General features: G+C 45.2%; 2 protein-coding genes across 3 annotated transcripts in view; one reads left to right on the top strand and one right to left on the bottom strand.

The window, feature by feature from the left end:
* Positions 1-277: 277 nt before the first annotated feature.
* Positions 278-18,976, top strand: CPB2 (carboxypeptidase B2). The gene is made up of 11 exons (XM_077312636.1): positions 278-413; positions 6,579-6,654; positions 7,119-7,243; positions 7,333-7,441; positions 8,642-8,743; positions 10,733-10,840; positions 13,421-13,531; positions 14,928-15,018; positions 15,858-16,060; positions 18,498-18,582; positions 18,702-18,976. Exons 1-11 carry the CDS (start codon positions 337-339, stop codon positions 18,884-18,886), a joined length of 1,272 nt encoding a protein of 423 aa, XP_077168751.1. The 5' UTR covers positions 278-336; the 3' UTR covers positions 18,887-18,976.
* Positions 1,535-19,969, bottom strand: part of FOXO1 (forkhead box O1) — a 456,870-nt gene continuing 438,435 nt past the window's right edge. The window contains exon 4 of one of the 2 annotated variants that reach the window (XR_013226892.1): positions 1,535-1,555. The gene's annotated coding sequence lies outside the window, so the exon portion shown is untranslated. Of the gene's footprint in view, positions 1,556-11,496; positions 11,547-19,969 lie in introns of those variants that run through there. The other variant, XR_013226891.1, reaches the window with a different exon arrangement.

The following is a 19,969-nucleotide window of genomic DNA, read 5'->3' as shown; positions in this document are numbered from 1 at the left end:
CCTTTCCTCTGTATCAGCTCCTAGTCCAATACAGGAACTGGAAGAATGGATGCATTGACAGAGACGCCAAGGAATTAGTCTTGTTTTCAGGCTGAATGGGGAAAGGCACCGTGATCAAGTAGGAAGTCTTCTTTAGCATCCAGTCACTTTTGCTTGGGGACACGGTGTTTCAGAATTCTTAGTCTGAACAGATAAAGAATGTTGAGTCGGTATGTGGGAGGACCCCAAAGAGAGCAAGAGAGAGAGAGAACATTAAATTTTAACCACTCTTTCAACAGAGACTTTAGAAAATCGATCGTGAACCTTCCCTCTCAGTCTCACGCGACTTCATAGCAAATGGCTGCGATAATGAAGCTTTTCCTTGCAATTGGTGTAATATCCGTCGTCATTCAAAGGCAGTATGCTTTTGAAAAGTAAGCAATTATTTGTGTGTGTGTGTGTGCGCGCACGTGTGTGTGTGTGTGAGAGAGACTTGCACTGCAAAGTGTCCTTCCAAAGGGTGCCTGAACATAATACTTCTATCCAAGTAAACTTGCTGCATTTCAAACTAGATGCACACTCTTGTATCTAGACGATATGGGGGACCTGCCACTATGTGGATTAAAAATACCTTTTTTTTGGGGGGGGGTCAAACATAAAGTGTATGCTTCGGCAAACCTGGGGGGGGGTTGTGTGGGAGGGGAATCTGAAAACTTCAAGTGAGCTTTGTTCAAACATTATATATTTAAAAAATATATATGTATGAACCTGGCTGTTAGCTGAGGTAATTCCTTCCTCTTTCCTACTTGCTTGCTTGCTTCCAAAAAATCATCGTTAAACACTAACCCATTTCCTATGATGTACTAATGCAAGTATGTGGATTAGCTAGAGCAGTGGTTCTCAACCTGGGGGTCAGGGCCCCACTGGGGACCGAATGACCCTTTCACAGGGGTCGCGGCAGAGCAAGCGGCTTGGCCGGAGAGGTGCCATCCATACAACAGCCTTGCGGGGTAGATCGAGATAGAGAGTTTGTCTGTCTGGAGCAGCGGAAAAGAGCGAGATCTGCATGGTGGGACAAGAGGCAGAACTGAACTGAGAAACCCTGGGGAAAAAACAATTCATATACCATCATGAACAATGGGTCTTCACGCCATGGGTCAGTTTCGCTTTAATTTCTGTGAAAGCACTTGTATGATTTTATGGTTGGGGGGTCACCACAACATGAGGAGCTGTATTAAAGGGTCGCGGCATTAGGAAGGTTGAGAACCACTGAGCAAGAGGTTACTTTCCTCGCAGTAGCTGGGATGCTAAAACAGGGCTTAATCCAGGCTTAGAACTCTAGAAAGTGTTGGGGGGGGGGACCAGCTGCGGTTAACACACAGTTTTGCATTTGTACAAGTAACTAGGGCAAGCATTTAACTGCAATTCAGAAGGCCTGTTTTCACATTACTTGTCCATTAGAATCATAGAATCATAGAGTTGGAAGGGGCCATGCAGGCCATCTAGTCCAACCCCCTGCTCAACGCAGGATCAGCCCAAAGCATCCTAAAGCATCCAAGAAAAGTGTGTATCCAACCTTTGCTTGAAGACTGCCAGTGAGGGGGAGCTCACCACCTCCTTAGGCAGCCTATTCCACTGCTGAACTACTCTGACTGTGAAAAACTTTTTCCTGATATCTAGCCTATATCGTTGTACTTGAAGTTTAAACCCATTACTGCGTGTCCTCTCCTCTGCAGCCAACAGAAGCAGCATCCTGCCCTCCTCCAAGTGACAACCTTTCAAATACTTAAAGAGGGCTATCATGTTCCCTCTCAACCTCCTTTTCTCCATTATGCACATGCATGCACATTTAAGAGAGCCAATTTAGTATAGTAGTTAAAAGCAGTGGACTCTAATCTGGCCAGCCGGGTTTGATTCCCTGCTCCCCTGCATTCAACCAGCTGGGTGACATTGGGCTTGTCACAGCACTTATTGAGCTGTTCTGACCGAGCAGTGATACCAGGGCTCCCTCAGCCTCACCTTCCTCACTGGGTGTCTGTTGTGGGGAGAGGAAAGGGAAGGCAACTGTAAGCCACTTTGAGACTCCTTCTGGTAGAGAAAAGCGGCATATAAGAACCAACTCTTCTTCTTCTTCAGTAATATCAGGGCTCTCTCAGCCTCACCTCCCTCACAGGGTGTCTGTTGTGGGGAGAGGAAATTGAAAGGGATTGTAAGCCACTTTGAGACACATTTGGGTAGAGAAAAGTGGGGTATAAGAACCAACTCTTCTTCTTTATTTATAAAAAGAGGCAATGTGTGTTGAAAGGACAGAGAGAAGCAGGAAGTCTCAGTGCCCATTTGCCTCTGCTTTCTTCCCTGAAGAAGAATATGGACACATCTAGGGATGGCAGTAGGCAAGGTATAGTATCTGGGAGGCAGAGTAAATGGACAGAGAGGTTGTCAAGAGGCACCCGGCTGCACTAGATGAGTTCAGATTCCCTGGGTAAAATGGTATGGACCCAAGAGAGCACAAAGAACCTTCTGGGGAACTTTTGGAATCTTTGTCCATCATCTTCAGGACCTCTTAGAAGACTGGAGAAGTGCTAGAAGACTGGAGGAAAGCTAATGTTATCCCGGTCTTCAAAAACATGAGGAGAGATGTCATAGGAAACTACAGGCCAGAGAGTCTGACCTCTGTCACTGGGAAGATAATGGAGCAGATATTAAAGGGGGCAATCTTCAAACATCTGAAGGACAACTTGGTGACCAGGGGAAGTCAGCATGGATTTATCTCCAACAGGCCTTGCCAGACAAACCTGGTTGCCTTCTTTGACAGAGCGATGGGCTTATTAGATTGTGAAAACTCAGTGGATGTTGTTTGCCTAAATTTCAGTAGGGCTTTTGACAAGGTTCCCCATGATGTTTCGATAGGTAAACGAGGACTGCAGACTGGGTTTTCAGATGGTTTAGGTGGATAAGGAAATGGTTAGGGAACCTCTCCCAAAGAATAGTTGTCAAAGATGTTTCATCAGATTAGACGGAAGTTGGGGGTGGGATGCTACAGTGTTCTGTTCTAGGTCTGGTACTTTTCAACATTTTTATCAATTATCTGGATCTGGTCGAGGGGGTGGAGGGACTACTCATTAAATCTAGAGTTCAATGTTTTCTGAACATGGTGGAAACAAGTTCAGTGTGTTCTGAACATGGAAAAATAGATCAATGAGAAAAAAGACACAGTTCAGTAAGAAGTGCAGATTCTACATCTGGGTCACAAAAATGAGAAGCAGGCATACTGGATGGGGGATGCACTTCTGGGTGCTTGTGGACTCTCAGCTAGATATGAGCAGACAATGTGATGCTGCAGTAAAAGAGGTGAATGAAGCCTTGGACTATATCAACAGAGGCATCACATCAAAATTGCAAGATGTCATAGTCTTGCTGGATAATGCATTTGTCAGATTACAGCTGGAGTGCTGTGTGTTGTTCTGGAGGCATCAAATCAAAAAAGGACATGGACAGAATTGAGAGGGTGCAGAGGAAAGCGATGAGCCCTGTGAGGAAAGATTGAGGAACTTGGGAATGTTCAGCCAGGAGAAGAGGAGGTTGAAAGGATTACTCTTTTTAAGGTTGTCACTTGGAAGAGGGCAGGGAGCAGTTCCTGTTGACAGCAGAAGATAGAACCCACAGGAATGGGTTTAATCTCCATGTAGAATGGTACTGGCTAGATACCAGGGCAAAAAATGTCAGAGTAGTTCAGCAGTGGAATTGGCTGCCTGAGTAGGTGGTGAGCTCCCCCTCACTGGTGGTCTTCAGACAGCAGCTGGACAGATACTTATTCTGGATGCTTTAGGCTGATCCTGCATTGAACAGGGGGTTGGGCTAGGTGGCCTGTATGGGCCCTTCCAACTCTATGATTCCATGACATCACATATGTACCTGCATAAATGTACAATTACACATTCCCTATACAGACATCGCAAGTGACATTAGAATTGCTCAATGCATGAGAAAAGAAAAATCAAGCAAGCACCATACACGGATCATGCATGGATGCACTATAACCTGTGAACAGGGCTTAAGAAGGGACAAAGGGGGAAAGTAGCTATGCCTGCAAGACATTTTCTCGAAACATGCCTGAGTATGACATTTGCATAACTTGACCTGGCTTAGATGTAATAGTAAACTTCAGAATTTTTTTCAGTGCAGACCACTAATAATATTCATAAGTGGACATGCCTATTACTAAAGGTGCAGGTTTCAGGATCATGTGTGTGTTGGTGTTTTAGATTAGCCATTTTCAATGGCGGCCCTTTGGCCCCCTGGAGCGCTCTGATAGATTTGGGGGGTGGGGTGTCCACAGACTGAAAAATGTGAGAAGGGGAGCTGTGATGAGGCCAAGGTCACCCAGTTCGCTGTGTGTGGAAGAGCAGGGAATCAAACCCAGCTCGCCAGATTAGAAGCTGCCACTACATCACAGCACTGATAAAGCTGTTCTGACTGAGCAGTAATATCTCTCAGACTCACCTCCCTCACAGGGTCTGTTGTGGGGAGAGGAAAGGGAAGGCGAATGTAAGCCACTTTGAGACTCCTTCAGGTAGAGAAAAGCGGCATATAAGAACCAACTCTCCTTCTTCTTCAGTAATATCAGGGCTCTCTCAGCCTCACCCACCTCACAGGGTGTCTGTTGTGGGGAGAGGAAAGGGAAGGCGATTGTAAACCGCTTGGATACTCCTTCAGGTAGCAAAAAGCATTATATAAAAACTAACTCTTCTTCTTCCTCCTCTAAATGAGTGAAAGAGCCCCTTTCCCTTCCCCTTCCCACAACAGACACCCTGGGAGGTAGGTGAGGCTGAGAGAGCTCTGACTGGACTGCTCGGTGAGAACAGCACTATCAGGACTATGATGAGCCCAAGGTCACCCAGTTCGCTGTGTGTGGAAGAGTGGGGAATCAAACCCAGCTCGCCAGATTAGAAGCTGCTACTGCATCACAGTACTGATAAAGCTATTTTGACCGAGCAGTAATATCTCTCCTAGGCTGGGTCTATACATCACAGTACATAGGTCTATACATTTAAACCATAGGGTGAGAGACAGAGAAACAAAGAAAAAGAAAAGGGGTTGCTCAACCAAGGAAAAGCAAAAGAGAACCCAATGGGGAAATATCATACCTTTCTCTCCCCACCACAGCACCTTGTGAGGGAGGTAGGGCTGAGAAAGTTCTGAGTGAGCTGTGACTGGCCCAAGGTCACCCAGCAGGCTTCATGGGGAGGGGTGGGGAAGCAAACCCAGTTTTTCAGATTAGAGTCTGCCACTCTTTACCACTACACCTTACTGGTAAGACTAAAAGGGTAGTTGTGTTAGCATATTGCAGCAAAATAAAGAAGTCCAGTGGCACATTATTGTTGTTAGGTGCGAAGTCGTGTCCGGCCCATCGCGACCCCATGGACAATGATCCTCCAGGCCTTCCTGTCCTCTACCATTCCCCGGAGTCCATTGAAATTTGCACCGACTGCTCCAGTGACTCCATCCAGCCACCTCATTCTCTGTCGTCCCCTTCTTCTTTTGCCCTTGATCGCTCCCAGCATTAGGCTCTGCTCCAGGGAGTCCTTCCTTCTCATGAGGTGGCCAAAGAGTTTCATCTTCAGGATCTGGCCTTCTAAGGAGCAGTCAGGGCTGTGGCACATTAAAACTAACAAAGGAACCATTTTCTCCATGGGAACTGATCTTTGTCACCTGGGGATCAGTTGTAAAGCCAGGAGTAGAGTTGTCAGACCCCTTGGAGTGCTGGTGGGGTGTGGGAAGAAGAAGAAGAAGAAGAAGAAGAAGAAGAAGAAGAAGAGTTGGTTCTTATATGCCACTTTTCTCTACCCGAAGGAGTCTCAAAGCAGCTTACAGTCGCCTTCCCTTTTCTCTCCCCACAACAGACACCCTGTGAGGGAGGTGAGGCTGAGAGAGCCCTGATATTACTGAAGAAGAAGAAGAGTTGGTTCTTATATGCCACTTTTCTTTACCCAAATAAGTCTCAAAGCAGCTTACAGTCGCCTTCCCTTTCCTCTCCCCACAACAGACAGAGGGCTGTACTTACTAGGAGCAAGGAGGAATGCTGGAAAATAGCACAGCATGCCTACATCAAAATAATGTCAGGATGTTGGGGGACAATGTTCTGGCTTTTTAGGCAAAAACTCTGATAGAATTAGCTTCTAACCATCGAGTTTTGCCCCCCAGCCAGAACATCACCCTTCCCCAATGTGCCTACATCACTTCGAAGTCATGTAGGCATGTCACATTAATTTCTGGCGTTTTTCCCTTGGGGGAGGTTAATTAGTGGGTCAGGTGCAGCCTGAAAGCGGGGGACCTCAACCCAGACCTGTTCGTCTGGCAACCCTAGCCAAGAGATCTTTAGGCCCCACTTAGAGACTACCAACCCCACTCTATGGACTGGAAAGATGTTAGATTTTCCTAGCTTTCTCCTCCCATCAGCAACCATTTCTGACCCTGGGAAAGAAGCGGGCGACTTTATCACAGCTAAGCAGAGCTACAGTGAAAGTAATTTATACACTTGTCCTCAATAGTTTATTTTTTTCATTTTGTCAAGGGTTCCATTTTCTTCCTTTTTGCAGGGACAAGGTTTTGTCTGCTCTTCCACAAACTGATAGAGAAGTTGAGGTCCTCCAGAACCTGACCAATACTCTTAAGGTAATGGCATCTCATAAATATCTCATCAAACGTCTTGTAAGTGTTCTCATGCTAGCGTAAAACCTTGTGAGTTGAATAATGTTTCAGAATCTTTCATTTGAACACAGCCTGGTGTAGTGGTTAGGAGTGCGGACTTCTAATCTGGCGAGCCGGGTTTGATTCTGCACTCCCCACATGCAGCCAGCTGGGTGACCTTGGGTTCGTCACAGCACTGATAAAGCTGTTCTGACCGAGCAGGAATATCAGGGCTCTCTCAGCCTCACTTCCCTTACAGGGTGTCTGTTGTGGGGAGAGGAAAGGGAAGGTGATTGGAAACCGCTTTGAGAGATCTTCTGGTAGAGAAAAGTGGCATACAACTGCAGAAATGAAGCAGATATGAATCTACTTGTTACTATTTGCATTGTAACATGTTTATTCGCCGCATTTTATTTCCTCTCTCCCTCTTTCTTTTACAAATATTATAGATTGTTCTTTGGCAACCTGCTTCACCCATGGACATAATGAAGGATAAAGAGGTCCACTTCTACGTGAATGTATCTGATGTAAGGGATGTGAAAGCCCAGCTAAAGTTCTATAGCATTCAACACAGGTATAACTCTTTGATGCCTGCTACCTATGGGATGGAACAAAAACAACCACCAAAACCTTTCCACTTTTTGCTTTTTGTTTTTTGCTCAGAGTTTTGCTGGAGGATATCCGTGCGCTCATTCAGACACAAATTGTCAACGACACACTTGTCCCTCGAACTTCTGTGTCTTACTATGAACAATACCATTCTCTGACAGAAGTAAGATGTTTTTATTGTTTGATTTATTCCTAGCCTTTTTCCAAAGTGGATGGCGAATTTCAGCAGACAAATCCTAAATTTCATCTCTAGGGACAACTTCTAGCTAGGCCTCAAGAACTTAGCCAAAATGGTCACCAAGGACAAGTGTAGACAAGTATAGTCTGGGATTCCCAACCAAGGGTCCGTGGACCCCTGGGGGTCTGTGGGAGCTCTGAAGTATCATGGTATGAGGGGCTCTAGGCTGTCTTCTCAGCTCCTACTCTTCTTTCCGGCCTACATGAGGCAGAATTGCCATAGCAGTAGTAAAGACAGGGGGGAGTGAACTAAAGGAGGGCTAAGGGTGTCATATTTGTTGGCATTGGTAGGGGGTGTGGCCAAATGACCACTTCCGGGGCTCTTCAAGATCTGAAAAATTATTTCAGGGGCTCTTCCACAGTCAAAAGGTTGAAAAGGGCTGGAATATGTATTTGATTTACAGGGAAATTTAAGATAGACCACTGTTAGAAGAGTCCAAGACCATTAACCCTATCGGTGACTTTGGAGCTCTGTAGTTCAGCAGCTTTGGGGCCTTTTAAGAGAGGAATTTGGCTGTTTGGCACGCCGGTGGTGTGGGCAGGTTCAAATGATCTTGTGTGTCCCCCCCCCTCCCCCTTGTGTTTTCAAGCACAGTTAACAACCTGTGCAGCATTTTTAAATGTCTGAATTCCTTCAAAAATGGCAGTATCCACAGGTCAGACCAATGGATGCCACGACATCTAGTGTAGTCCTCAGTGACAATCCATGTCAGTACACCAGTTGCCTCCTGCCAGACAGCCACCACATATCAGCATAGATGCCAACCTCCAGGTGGTATCTGGAGATCTCCCACTATCACAACTGACCTCCAGGCATCAAAGATCAGTTCAAATGGATCCAATGCCCATTGGCTTGGATCCAGAGCTCTATTTCTGTTGGCAAGGACTTACACCCACGAGGGCATGATTTTGTCCTCTCCCCTCTTCTGCTGCTGCCCCAAATGCCCCTCTGCAATACAGCTTGTCCCCTTTTGCCATTATTGTTCCATCTGCTGGCACGAAATACCGTGATCCACTTAGCCAAAGGTTTACGACTTCCAAAACTATGTGTGGCCGTGCAGTTCCGGACTCAACGTCGCTGAAACTGAATTTGTGAATACTGACTGAAGCACTTTATTATTTTTAGATATACCGCTGGATAGAGCACATTGTTTCAAAACATGGTGAGCTCCTTCAAAAAATACACATTGGGACTTCCTATGAAAAACGGCCACTTTATGTCCTGAAGGTACAATTTGTCAAGATCCCTTCGTTCATGCCCAATGCTTGATCTAGTTTTCTGTGCAATTTCCCATGATCTCAGCAGAGCGATTTGCCAAGTTAGAAGAAGCTCTAGACTAGGAGAACTTTTCAGTTTCATGGCACATGAGTCAATCAGAATTACTGGGGCAAGAGATGAACATGTTTCCCCCCCCTGATCTTGAGAAGGGAGTAGGGATGCCAGTCCCCAGGTGGCCACGTGAGGTGAAACGGCCCTGTCAAAAACAGAGCTCTTGCCTAAATGATACGTGTTATTGGCTCATATTCCAAGTGAAATGCGCTAAATGTGAAACTTTATTCAGATATTGACTGGCAATCTGATGAAGATACAGAAAGCGGGATAAGAATACCCGGGACCTTGTTTTGGTTGCAGATATTTGGAAATTAACGGATACGGATATTTGAAAATTAGAAATACATTCATTAAATAAGAAAAAAAAGACTTTAATACATTTTTGACATCTGGTTGTTCATGAGAAATCGACAGTGTTCTTTCTAGTCCCCAGGTGGGACCTGGGGATCCACTAAAATTATAGCTCAGCTCCAGGCTAAACACATCAGTTCCCCTGGAGAAAATGGCTGCTTTGGAGGGTGGATGCCATAGCATTATACTTTACTAAGGTCCCTCCCCACCCCAAACCCTACCCACTCCTGGCTCCACCCCCAGAGTCGCCAGGTATTTCCCAACTCACAGCTGGCAATCTGGGAAATACACCCAATAGCCTCTGGTGACAGGTATGACAGAGGAAAGAATGGGGGAGCTGTGAGGTTGCTAAAATGAGAGGGGGAAATTAAGCCACATTTTGTGGGAAAGTGCTTGCTAGTCTAGTCTGCATGGGGGTGCATATGCTACAAGCTACCACTTCTGAACCATGTTCTCTTTCATTTCAAAAAGACTCTTGCCCTGTACCTCAGCCTTTCCCTGTCAACAATTTCCCCCAGTGATGTAGATTTAGCAATAATCTCATATCACTACACTCATCCTGATTGTAAACCCCCTCCCAATGTATACTAATGAAGGAGGGAGGATGGCAGATGGTGTGGAGTGGGAGGAACAACCTCAATGTCTGTGGTGGAGTTGCAGGAAAATGGAAAGGGGGGACCTGAGGAATCTGTATGATTTTGAATGACCTTGGACTTGAAAATGAAGCAGGGGTAAAGCCAGCACAAAACCACTCTCAGAAAACCCGAGGAAACAGCAACCGGAAAGTGGACTGAGCACTAAAGAGAGGAAATTCAGTGCAAGGGAAAGCAAAGGAAAAAACAGATGGAAAAAAAAATCCAAGGGACATGCATGGTGAAAGCAAGAGGAAACATCCATTCATAATGGCCTATATTGGGACCCTGGGAGTTCCATGAACAGAATACCCTGTGTTTTCTATTAAAAAAAAAAACAGCAGGCAAATTTCCTAATTCAGATTTGGAAAATGGCACAGGATTTAAGGCTTAACCCTCGCTTTGACTATTTATGCACTGGGAACTTCACTGCCCCAGCTCCCATGCAGGAGCACAAATTGGGGGTGGATGAGGCTCACCAGGAAGAGGTGGGGCAACCTGCCATAACTAAAACTCCAGCTGGGCATGAGACCTCCAGTGCATAAATAATCCTTGAGGTGTTACTCCTGATCCCCTTTTAAGTATTACTAGTTTGATTCCATCTCCCTTCTCTCTTGCACAGGCCTGAGTGCAAAAAGTGTACCCAGTGTGGAAGCAGGTTACCCAACTATGACCCCTATTACCTGTGTCACCTGCTTGGCAGGAAAGCCTACTGTGAGTGTCATTTTTGCCAAGAATTTGCTGGCCGTTGTGAGTTCAGCATTAGACTCGTGTATTATTCCAAATAGCATTTTTGTAGGAGTTTATTTGGAAACAGTGTTCAGCAAAATTGTGTGAGTGTCCTTTTGCCATCTAAAAAACCTAGCATAATTTTTTGTCTTTTTTTCCCTTCTGACATCAGATCTCCAATAAAGAAGGCACAACACACAAAAATGCCATATGGATAGACTGTGGTATCCATGCTAGGGAATGGATTGCTCCTGCTTTCTGTCTCTGGTTCGTTGGACATGTAAGTAGACGTAGGTTTTCATATAGAGTGATGATAGGATTGTCAACCTCCCGGTGGTTAAGCAAAAAAGATGCGGTTAGTAACCAAAATGTGGCCACACAATGAGTGATGATGATGGTGATGATGTCAGCCGTTTAGTCGTGTCCGACCCTCAGCGATTCTATAGGAAAGTCTTCGCCATGTGCCCCTGTCCCTGACTGCTTCTTTTAGTTGATTCGTGGTCATCCCTGTATCGGCTTTGATCGTGTCGAGCCTGCGGATCCTTTGGCGGCCACATTTCCTTTTGCTGCTGACCATGCCGGGCATTAATGTTTTTTCTAGCGAGTTTGATCGCATGATGTCTCCAAAGTAAATGAGCTTTGTGTCCAAGTAAGTGGTTTGCTCCTCTCTAAAACTGTCTTGTTGGTAACTTTGGCTGCCCATGGTATTCGCAGCATTCGTCTCCAACACCATAATTCGAAAGCGTCTATTCTCCTCCTGTCTTCCTTCTTCAGGGTCCAGCTTTCGCATCCATAGGTTGTTATGGGGAAGAGTAAGTTAAGCAAAAATGTGCGAGGCAAAAAATATAAATAAGAAATGTTATTAGTATAGAATCATAGAATGATAGAGTTGGAAGGGGCCATACAGGCCATCTAGTCCAACCCCCTGCTCAATGCAGGATCAGCCCAAAGCATCCTAAAGCATCCAAGAAAAGTGTGTATCCAACCTTTGCTTGAAGACTGCCAGTGAGGGGGAGCTCACTACTTCCTTAGGCAGCCTATTCCACTGCTGAACTACTCTGACTGTGAAACATTTTTTCCTGATATCTAGCCTATATTGTTGTAGTTTAAACCCATTATTGCGCATCCTTTCCTCTGCAGCCAACGGAAACAGCATCCTGCCCTCCTCCAAGTGACAACCTTTCTCAAATACTTAAAGAGGGCTATCATGTCCCCTCTCAACCTCCTTTTCTCCAGGCTGAACATTCCCAAGTCCCTCAACCTATCTTCATAGGGCTTGGTCCCTTGGCCCCAGATCATCCTCGTCGCTCTCCTCTGTACCCTTTCAATTTTATCTACGTCCTTCTTGAAGTGAGGCCTCCAGAACTGCACACAGTACTCCAGGTGTGGTCTGACCAGTGCCGTATACAATGGGACTATGACATCTTGTGATTTTGATGTGATGCCCCTGTTGATACAGCCCAAAATGGCATTTGCCTTTTTTACCGCTGCATCACACTGCCTGCTCATGTTTAGTTTACAATCCACAAGTACCCCAAGGTCTCGTTCACACACTGTGTTACCTATAAGCGTATCCTCCATCCAGTAGGCATGCTTTTCATTTTTCTGACTCAGATGCAGAACTTTACACTTATCTTTATTAAATTGCATCTTGTTCTCATTTGCCCATTTTTCCATTGTGTTCAGATCTTGTTGAACTCTGTTTGTAATATAATTAAATAGCTATGGCTGCAATACAAGCAAAACGTGTTGTCATCTAGGGAATGACTCCTCCTTACATCTTAGTTCTCAAACAATTTCTAGTAAATATTGTTTTTGTCAAATCTTCGTTAGGGGAATTTAAAAAAATTATCTTTAAGTTAAGACAATATTTATTGGAAATTGTTTGAGAACTAAGATTTAGTTCTGCCACTTAACATTTTAAAAATATATATTTTTGTTGTATGGGAAATGAGATTCAGGTTGGCTTCTTGATTTTCTTTGACAACTGAAGTGCCTGCTATAATGGATTTGCTATCAAATAGCCAAATCTGTCTTTCTGTCTGGTGTCCCTGATTTTGTTGTGCCTGAGGGCCTTTGGAATTCTGAGAACAGGCAGCAGGTACCACAAAATGGCTTCCCAGGGGCCTGGGGTCAATCACAAAATGTTAGCAGCTCTGAGCCAGGTGACCTCTTAAGATTGTTGGAGAAACAGGAGAGCCTTGCAATCAGAAAGTTAATGGGCTTTTGCCAAGTGTATCCTGGAGAGGTAGGGTTAACACTGGTTAAGAGGCAGCTTCTAATCTGCCGAGCCGGGTTTGATTCCCCGCTCCCCCACATGCATCCACTTGGGTAACCTTGGGCTAGTCACTGTCCTGATAGAGTTGTTCTCATAGAGCAGTCCTGCCAGTGATCTCTCAGCCCCACCTACCTCACAGGGTATCTGTTGAGGGGAGAGGAAGGGAAGGCGATTGTACGTCCCTTTGAGATGCCTTCAGGTAGTGAAAAGCAGGGTATAAAAACCAATTCTTGTTCTTCTTCTGATGTAAAGGCAGGCTTGGCTCTTTGATTTGAAGAAACGGGTGTGAGGAAATACATCAGCTGGTGTCACAGTGTCTGTGAGCAATATTGGGGATCACTGATCTATATTAGCCATTTCCCAGTGTTCCAACTCTTTGTCACGTTGAAGAGATGCCCCTCAAAAAGAAAAAGATAAGCAACCCATTGAGGGAAGCGGGGCATGTCCTTCCCAATCTGAGATTTTGGATGGGAGGAGTAGAGGATATTCTGGAATGGAAGCACCAATCAGGGAGCTAGCTCTGGAGAAGAGCAAGCCTCGTTGAACATATTCCCTTAACTCTCACTTGTTCCTTCTACGTAGGTGACTCATTTCAGACAGAGAGATCGGGTGATGGCCTCACTCCTGCAGCAATTTGACTTCTACGTCATGCCAGTCCTGAACGTGGATGGCTATGAACACACGTGGACGACTGTAAGTCCGAGCTTTTTGCATGTCTCCTGAATTGCCCAGGGAATGATCAAGGTTGGAGGACATGAGGGACTGGGTTACATAATTCTTAGCCTTCCTGCCTTTTTCTGCAATGTGTCCTTGTTAAAAGGTAAAGGTATCCTGTGTGCAAGCACCGGGTCATGTCTGACCCTTGGGGTGACGCCCTCTAGCATTTTCATGGCAGACTCAATACGCGGCATTCGCTGGCAGGGGCTCATGGGAATTGTAGTCCATGGACATCTGGAGGGCCGCAGTTTGACTACCCCTGATGTAGCGTGTGGGGAAGCACCCCTTAGTGAGCCCCTTTCCCTCGGCTTATTGAACAGGCAGTCTCTACTTCATTGTCTTGAGGCGGGTTTTGGTGCCTTCAGGGTTCTAGGCCTTCAGCAGGATGGGGCATCCCTTTGAATGTAGTGCCAGGTTATGCTACAGAGACCATTTCCACGTTAGGAAACATGCCTTGTTTTAGCCTCGCTCTGGATTACCTTTGGATGCTGCAAGCTGACTCATGTTTTCACGTTTGGCTTTTCCTCCCCTAATTTCCCAGGCTGAGATTTGCCATATGTTTTCCGCACCTGAGTCCCAGAGGCTGCCTCCCATGAGAATATGCTCCCTTCCCCTTTTCCCAAAAACATTTTTGCAAAATGGTGCCTGCTTGTTTTGTTTTAAACAAAATTGTTCTCCGCGTTGCTGCGGGACCACAAAGCTACTTTGCAGAAGTTAAAATAAAAATTTCCCTTAAGTGTCCATGGTGTTCTTGGGATCAGGCAGACAAATTCAGTTTGTGTTTTATGGTGGAGGTGAATGAATGGGGAAAGGAGGGGAGCATGAGGTGAAGCAGCCCTCTCCCAATCAGCTAGGCGCCCGTGCTCTTTGTTTTTAAGAATACTGTTTACACACAATCGCTCTTCGGGGTCCAGTGACCATGTCCAGCCTCTCACAACTCTACCCAAACATAGAGTCCAAAACACCACGAATCCCTAAAAGTGGGTGGGGGATGCATTTACAATGTGGCGTTACTGCATAGCAACGCAGAAGTGCGCTTACAAAAAAATTCAGAGCTCAGTGGGGAGAGAAGTTTGAGTCCCCAAGACAACCACAGTGCTTTGATTGGTGGTTTGCTGTGATTGACAAGCCAAGGAGCGGGGGGGGGGAGGGGAGTTGGACTTGTTTTCCCTTACTGCCTCATTGGGAGGCAAAAAGCTGCAATGTGGTGGACAGAAAATGTGGGCGGGATCTCCCATAAGGAGGCTTGCAAATGCGTGACTTACAACCATGTGTTTGCAGGCAGGAGGCAGCCCAAGTTTTGCAACTCCATATGGAATCGGTCCAGGATTCACTGTAATGCTCTCATGACGCACCTTTTTTGCGTGTGCAGAATCGGATGTGGAGGAAAAGCCGCTCTCAACATGGCAACAGCAGCTGCGTCGGTACAGACTTGAACCGAAATTTTGATGCAGGCTGGTGCGGTAAGAGTGACATATTCTTTCCCTGTACAGTATTTGTTATCTGTTATTGACTTTGAATGTCCTATTATTAGGATTTTGAAGCTGCATCCTCAAAGGTTACAATTCCAAGACTATCGTTAGTAATGGTGCCCATTAAGGCTCATCATTAATATGAAATGTTTTGATTCCTCCTCTTCTCTCTGTCTGCCATGATGCCTGGAACTGCCTCCCAGAATTCCCCCATGACGCTACCCCACTCACTTCCCATAGTTTCTCTCTCAACACCCACCTTTTCTGTGACGTCTTTGGCACAGCTCCTGTTGGTGGTGGCTTCTAATCCGGCGAGCCAGGTTTGATTTCCACATGCAGCCAGCTGGGTGACCTTGGGCTAGTCACAGTCCTGATAGTGCTGTTCTGAATGAGCAGTCCTGTCAGAGCTCTTATCAGTCCCAGCTCCCTCACAGGGTGTCTGTTGTGCGGAAAGGGAGGGAAGGCAATTGTAACTTGCTTTGAGACTCCTTCGGGAATTGAAAAGCAGGGTATAAAAAACAGCTCTTTGTCTTCTTCTGTTAATAGAATATTCTATGTTAGGTTATAAAGACCCCACCTTTTGCATTCTAAAACAACATGTACGTTGATGGCACAACCTCCATAAACATAACTCATAATGATTAAACAAATGGCTTAAAAATAAGGATACCGGCCTATACTTTTAACCACAAAACTAGAAATTCAGAATTCCATCAGCGGCTGATTCCTCACAGAGATTTTCCTGTTCCTACAGGGTAGCTGTGCGGCTTTTTGTTTGTAAAATCACAGATTTTTATGTGAGCTATCTTGGTTTGGGTTTTTTTTTTAAGGCAAAGGTGCCTCTGGGTATCCCTGCGATGAGACCTACTGTGGACCTCACCCTGAGTCTGAACCAGAAGTGAAAGCTGTGACCAGGTTTCTGAGAAGGCATCAGAGTCGTATAAAGGCGTATATAACAATGCATTCGTATTCACAACTGGTGCTGTTTCCATATTCCTACACCTACAATAGAAGTAAAGATCATGACGAGTTGGTAAGAATCTTGCTCTTTTAAGTGTCATACAACTCTCAAGTTGTGCCTTATTATGGGTTTTGGATTTTGAGCATATATTAATTCATGGGGAAGTGCACAGAATTTAACTTCCTTTGTCCCAGATTAGAAGTATTTGGAGGTATCTATGATCATTCAAAGTGGTGGATGTAGCCATGAAATCAAACGGCGAATACTGGGCCGGAACGCAATCTTAAGCATGAATCGAATATGGAAAAGTAAAGTTATCAGCCTTAATACAAAGTGCCGGTTAGTCAACGCCGTTGTCTTCCCCATAACAAGCTATGGATGCTAAAGCTGGACCCTGAAGAAGGAAGACAGGAGGAGAATAGATGCTTTCGAATTCTGGTGTTGGAGACGAATGCTGCGAATACCATGGACAGCCAAAGTTACCAACAAGATAGTTTTAGAGAGGAGCAAACCAACTACGTCATTAGAAGGCGAGATATTACGGCTGAAGCTCACTTACTTTGGACACATCATGCGATCAGACTCGTTAGAAAAATAATAAATGCTCCGCATGGTCAGCGGCAGAAGGAAACGTGGTCACCAGAGGATCCACTGGCTTGACGCGATCAAAGTCGACACAGGGATGACCATGAACCTATTAAAAGAGGCAGTCATTGACAGAAACGTAAAGCGAGAACTTTCCTATAGTATCGTCACGGGGCGGACATGACTGAATGGAGAACACCATCATCATCACTCACAGATTAGACAGAACGTCCTTGTTTTCCAGTTGCAGGTGCTTGCTAAGGGAGTTGAGATACTTCGTTGACCTGGCTCCCTCATCTTTTTAAGACTTGAGAAGAATGTTGCAGGTTACAGCGGAGCGTGACACAGGGTCGAATGGCCGCTGAGCCACCTTGTTTCTTAAAAGCCTTTGAGGAAAAGATTGTCACGTGATTTCCTGTTGCTGGAATCTGCATGCCTAGCTCAATATAGCCTTTCTCAACTTTTTTATTGTTGGGAACCCCCTGAAACATTTTTTAGGCTTTGAGAAACCCCAGGAGTGGTGTGATGGTGCAGAATATGGTTGGGAAGCAGAGCTGTGGACATGCCCATCAATGGCCCCTCCCCTCCCAGGCCCATTATTAGTCATTTTGGGAGGGGCAGGTCAACATGACCATATGTAGTCATATCACCCAATAAATGTTTAACCATTTTTTAAAGTTAATTAATTAATTCCCATCCATTCGGGAAGCTTTTCCAGGGTTGTCAAGAAACCCCAGGCCTTCATGAAACCCTGGTTGAGAAACCAGGGTTCTTCTTAATAGAAGAGAGCTACAGTGACCTGATATATTTTCATGGGTTTTAAAAATTGTATTAAATGTTATTATAGATACATAAAAAACCTCCACAGACCAGAAAAATACAACCCTCTGATTACACATATTGAAATAAACCATCATAATACATTATTGTTCCAACCAATAAAGAAAGATACAAATGGCATAAAAATATATAAGACAAAAACAGACACTAACTCAAAAACAAAAGGAACTGGGAGGTATTTTAATGGCTTTATTCTTAAATGGTTTTACTGACTATTGTATATTATATTTTGTTGTAAATCGCCCTGAGATGGCCGTGCCAAGAAGGGTGGTTATAGAAATTTAACAATAAATAAATAATAAATAATATAGTTTTGTTGACCGCCCCTCCCAAGAAAATCCAGATTGTTGTGCCCAAATGTTTTGCATTAAAAACAGCTTCCTATAGTCATGTAGAGGTATTTTTGGCATCCATTTCTACTACAGAGGTATTTATGAGTTTTCTTCAAAAACGCATCATTCTGGCGCAACAGAATTATTGTAGGGAGAAGTAAATAAATAGGAGGTGTTGCTCTTGAAGGCTGTTTTTATATAGGGAATACAGCCTGATCTTACATGCAGTGCACAATACGACTCAATCCTGCAGGCTGCTAATTACAGAAAGTCATCTTCCAGGGGCTGTAAAGAAAACCTCAAAACGGAACCAGCCCAGGTCCTTACTGTTTCCACGTGTGTCCATTTCTTCCCCACTGCTTTCACGTTTTTAAACCCATCACAATATGGTCACCACTTTTTATTTTGTTACAACTGAGCATAGATTATCTTAAATTTAGCCACATCTATGCAGCTGCCCTCCCAGTTGCGATTATTATTATTGTTATTATTGTTATTATTGTTATTATTATTGTTATTATTGTTATTATTATTTTGATTTATTTCCCGCCACTCCCAAATGGCTCGTGGCGGGTTACAGTGTCTTAAAAACCCCATTAAAACTCCCATTAAAAGACTTTAAAATGTCACAACATGGCGGCACAATAATAAGATCCCCTTCCTACCCCCCCTTCCTAAAAAAGGCCTACAAGTAAGCCCAGGTACCTTCTTGCCACGGAGATGATCAAAGGCTAATGAACTTTTCTTTTCAGCTATCGTTGGCGAATAAAATCGCCAGCGCTATCGAAGACAAGCACTGGATCCGCTATCGAGCTGGCCCTTCAGCAGAAACGATATGTAGGTATCTGTGCAGTATGGTAAGGATGCACGATGTCTTGAGGAATGGGCCATGGATAAAGGGCTAAAGATATGATTTTGGCTAATAAATGTTTCTGTCTATCTCCCCCCCCCCCCAGATTTAGCCCCAGGAGGGTCAGATGACTGGGCTTATGACCTTGGAATTAAGTACTCCTTCACGTTTGAACTTCGGGACACAGGAAGATACGGATTCTTGCTTCCCCAGAGTTTCATTAAGCCAACATGTTCTGAAGCTCTCACAGGGGTAAAAATAATAGCTTCCCATGTCTTAAACAACCCGTGAGCCCCAGTGTTCCCTTTCACAGGAAAGCCGCTGGACAGCTTGGTTGACGTTGCTTGGGATTCCAATGCCAATAAAAGCAAATGTTATTTTTGTGCCTCTTTCTGTCGTTTATTACAAGGCTAATTCAGATAAGTTGTCAAGGCCAGGGGTAGTCAAACCTGTGGTCCTCCAGATGTCCATGGACTACAATTCCCATGAGCCCCTGCCAGCGTTTGCTGGCAGGGGCTCATGGGAATTGTAGTCCATGGACATCTGGAGGAGCACAGGTTGACTACCCCTGGTCAAGGCGGCTTTATAATCGACTTCAAAATGCAGATTTTTCCGGCTCTTGGAAATATTTACTCTTCGTCTTTCCATAAAGCTCAGGACAGCACGCAGCCTCCTCAAAAAGACTCATTAAGAAACTAACTTTGCAGCAGTATCATAAAAAGCAATCTGCCACAAGTCAGTATTGAAGAAGGAAGCCAATGAGAGGCTCCTGGTGCCACTTTCTAGAACTCATCATTCCAAATCAGCAAAAAGCCCTGTGAAAAAGCACAGCCCTGCAGTCATCGGATGGCACCAACAGAGGTGCTTTATACCCTTCTGTGGGTAGACGGTTCCATACGGTAGGGCCAACCAAGGACAAAGCTGCAGAGATGCGCAAATCATGTATTAGGGATGGCCGAACAATGTGTCAGGAGCCAAGCGGTTGAGACCCAGTAGATTCACATCTCAGACATCTCTCTCGGTAGAAGCCTTTATTTTAGGGAAGCAGGACATAGATCAGCACTTTGCAAACAGCTCACAGACAGGAATCTTGACAGAGACATTAAGGAAGGGGTTACATAGCTCAGTGGTCCCCAACCTTTTTGAGGTAGGGCAACTGCCTGCCAGCGCATGCCGTGCATGCGCGCCAGCGCCCGCGCATTGTGCATGTGCGCCCGAGCTGCGCATGCACACATGCGCCATGATGGGCCAAAAGCACACATGCGCGGCACTTTCGTGCATGCGCAATTTTGGCCACGCGTGCGCAATGCGCAGGCGCGGCCCTGATTCCCTCTCCCCCCTCCCACAGTAAGAAGCTTCCCGGGCCGCAAGCTT

The sequence above is a fragment of the Paroedura picta genome, chromosome 1, assembly GCF_049243985.1.
Source record: "Paroedura picta isolate Pp20150507F chromosome 1, Ppicta_v3.0, whole genome shotgun sequence".
NCBI lineage: Eukaryota > Metazoa > Chordata > Lepidosauria > Squamata > Gekkonidae > Paroedura > Paroedura picta.
This window is presented reverse-complemented; position numbering and strand designations above follow the sequence as displayed.

What these genes read in the sequence shown, in the direction of transcription:
- CPB2 (XM_077312636.1), top strand. Translation starts at nt 337, where the DNA reads ATGGCTGCGATAATGAAGCTTTTCCTTGCAATTGGTGTAATATCCGTC. An exon ending in TTTTGATGCAGGCTGGTGCG is followed by an intron (nt 15,019 to 15,857) that starts GTAAGAGTGACA and finishes TTTTTTTTTAAG; the next exon opens with GCAAAGGTGCCTCTGGGTAT. An exon ending in GTAAAGATCATGACGAGTTG is followed by an intron (nt 16,061 to 18,497) that starts GTAAGAATCTTG and finishes TTTTCTTTTCAG; the next exon opens with CTATCGTTGGCGAATAAAAT.